The following is a 2,056-nucleotide window of genomic DNA, read 5'->3' as shown; positions in this document are numbered from 1 at the left end:
TTCCCGTCCTCCTGGCTGGGGGGAGTCCCTTCCACCGTCACATCCGAGGGACTGTCGTCGTGATCTCCAATTTCTTCCACCTCATCATCCTGGGTATCGTTGGGTTCCCCCATGGGGCGGTTGATTTTCAGGCAGTACTTGCTCTTGGACTGCGTGTTGTCTTCAGGACTCGACACGTCCCGTTTCTGCGAGCAGAGTTTATCCAGAAACCGAATCCCAAGGATCTGCCCTGAAGACATCATCAAATTGACATCCTCCTTCTTAACGGAGATCTTGGCCGTGTACATGTAATTGAGAACCTCCTCAAAAATATCCGAGCGCAGAAAATCTATTTCTATCACTGATGAGCTATCCACTTCCAGTTTCTTGAAGAGCTTTTTGAAGTAGGTACTGCAGGCAGCCAGCACGCACCTGTGCGCCCGGAACTTGACATCTTCCACCACGATGGCGATGTCGCAGAACTCTCCCTCCAAACGCTGTTCGTTTAACGTTTTCAGGAACACGGTTTTGTGATCGTCGTCATTGTACTTAATGGTTTCAGACATACTGATGAAAAACTCCTGTTAAACGACAGCACAGCAGGGTTGTGTCATTTTCAGAACGTAGTCCAAGACGTAAAGTGCCACCAGCCGATGGCATTTGCACACTAAAATTGCCAAATAATTTTTTTTGCTTAATACAACCAGAAAAAGCGTTTCAGATTCTAAATACATTAAAATTCCTTTAAAACTGTGGCTTCCGAAAGGCCTTTCCCCAGGTTCCACAGCTCACGGGACACACTGTGATTCAGAAAGGATCACTTTTCTAATCAGTATATTAATTTATTCAAATACTTATTGATTCCAGTCTCTTCAAATCTCGATTTGAAACTAGATTTCCAGTTACCCCAATGGAAAGCTTCCTCTGTGAAGCTGCAGTTCCCAGTACACGAGTGCTCCACCAGCAGCACAAGCCCTTCTCATGGCTACAGGAAACTCAAAATGCCTAAGAAACACCCTCAGTGTGCCAGCACACCAAACCCGCGGAGAAATATCGCACTTACCATGAACAATGCGGGACGTTTTCTGAACAAATGATTATTAACTCGTTGACGGATGATCAACCCTCACGATGGGCCACCTTCAGCCTGAAAGACAGGAAGATAAAAACCTTGTGAGAAGAGATAAACTCCATTAAAAAATGGCTTTAAATTCACGCGTTGCATTTTGGATCATTTTAAAAGACACAAAACATGCTGTTAGCCCTCCCCGTATTTCGGATCGATCTGACAGTGCCGCTGGCACCAACCACCACGTGTCCGCTTTACTCTGGCTACTTCCCTGCCCTGACTCCACTCCCTGCTGCTCACCGGGATAACGCAAAACACGTCATTTGAACTACTCAATCCCACACTGAATCGCAGCAGGAGGAGGAAACCCAGCGGAGAGGAGGGAAATTCAACACTTGGTCCAGATGCCGCCCTGGCAGGGAGCTCCTGGGAACTCCTTTCCTTGATTCCAGTGGGAAATTGAAGTGGAAAATTTAGTTGGAAATCGAAAATGACGAAAAGGAGGTGGCTGATGGCCAGGCAGCGTCCTCGCTGGGTGTTCAGCACGCTCTGGGGACACGTGGCTCCCCACAGACGCTTCTGTGGGTCCGACAGCTCAGCGTATGGTGTCGCTGGCTACAAAAATAGCCCGTGGAAAGCCAAAATTCCTTTTTTAGTCCTAAATAATCAGATGGGAAGTGCATAATTATTCGAAATACACAAAACAAAAGCAAGAAACAGCGCGTGTATCTTTCCAGACTTCCCAGGAAAACGCATCGCTCCAGCGCTGGCCAGGGCAGGACACTCGCCTATTTCCAGGGGTTCCCTTCGGAGTTCTTTCAAGCTGGGAAAACCGCTGCTGGGGTTTTTTTTTTGGTGTATTTTTTTTAAGGAAGAGACCACACGTCCCCGCTGGTAACGGAGCGGCGGTACCACCCTGCTCGCTCCTACAAGGCGCCGTTCTGCAGCAGCGCTGGGGAGGCTTGGGACGGGAGCACCGCTGCTAGGGGCAGCTCCCGGCTGCGGGGT

The 2,056-nt window shown here is 48.8% G+C and overlaps 1 protein-coding gene across 1 annotated transcript in view; it reads right to left on the bottom strand.

Moving 5' to 3' along the window:
- ZBTB14 (zinc finger and BTB domain containing 14) overlaps nt 1–545 on the bottom strand; it is a 1,412-nt gene extending 867 nt beyond the window's left edge. Inside the window, exon 1 of the mRNA XM_010132840.1 lies at nt 23–545. Within this exon, the coding sequence (XP_010131142.1) occupies nt 23–545 (523 nt within the window). The remainder of the gene's footprint in view (nt 1–22) is intronic.
- Nucleotides 546–2,056: the final 1,511 nt, after the last annotated feature.

The sequence above is a fragment of the Buceros rhinoceros genome, unplaced genomic scaffold (genome assembly GCF_000710305.1).
Source record: "Buceros rhinoceros silvestris isolate BGI_N320 unplaced genomic scaffold, ASM71030v1 scaffold10703, whole genome shotgun sequence".
Lineage (NCBI taxonomy): Eukaryota > Metazoa > Chordata > Aves > Bucerotiformes > Bucerotidae > Buceros > Buceros rhinoceros.
The sequence above is the reverse complement of the archived record's forward strand: the minus strand, read 5'-3'. Positions and strand labels throughout refer to the sequence as shown.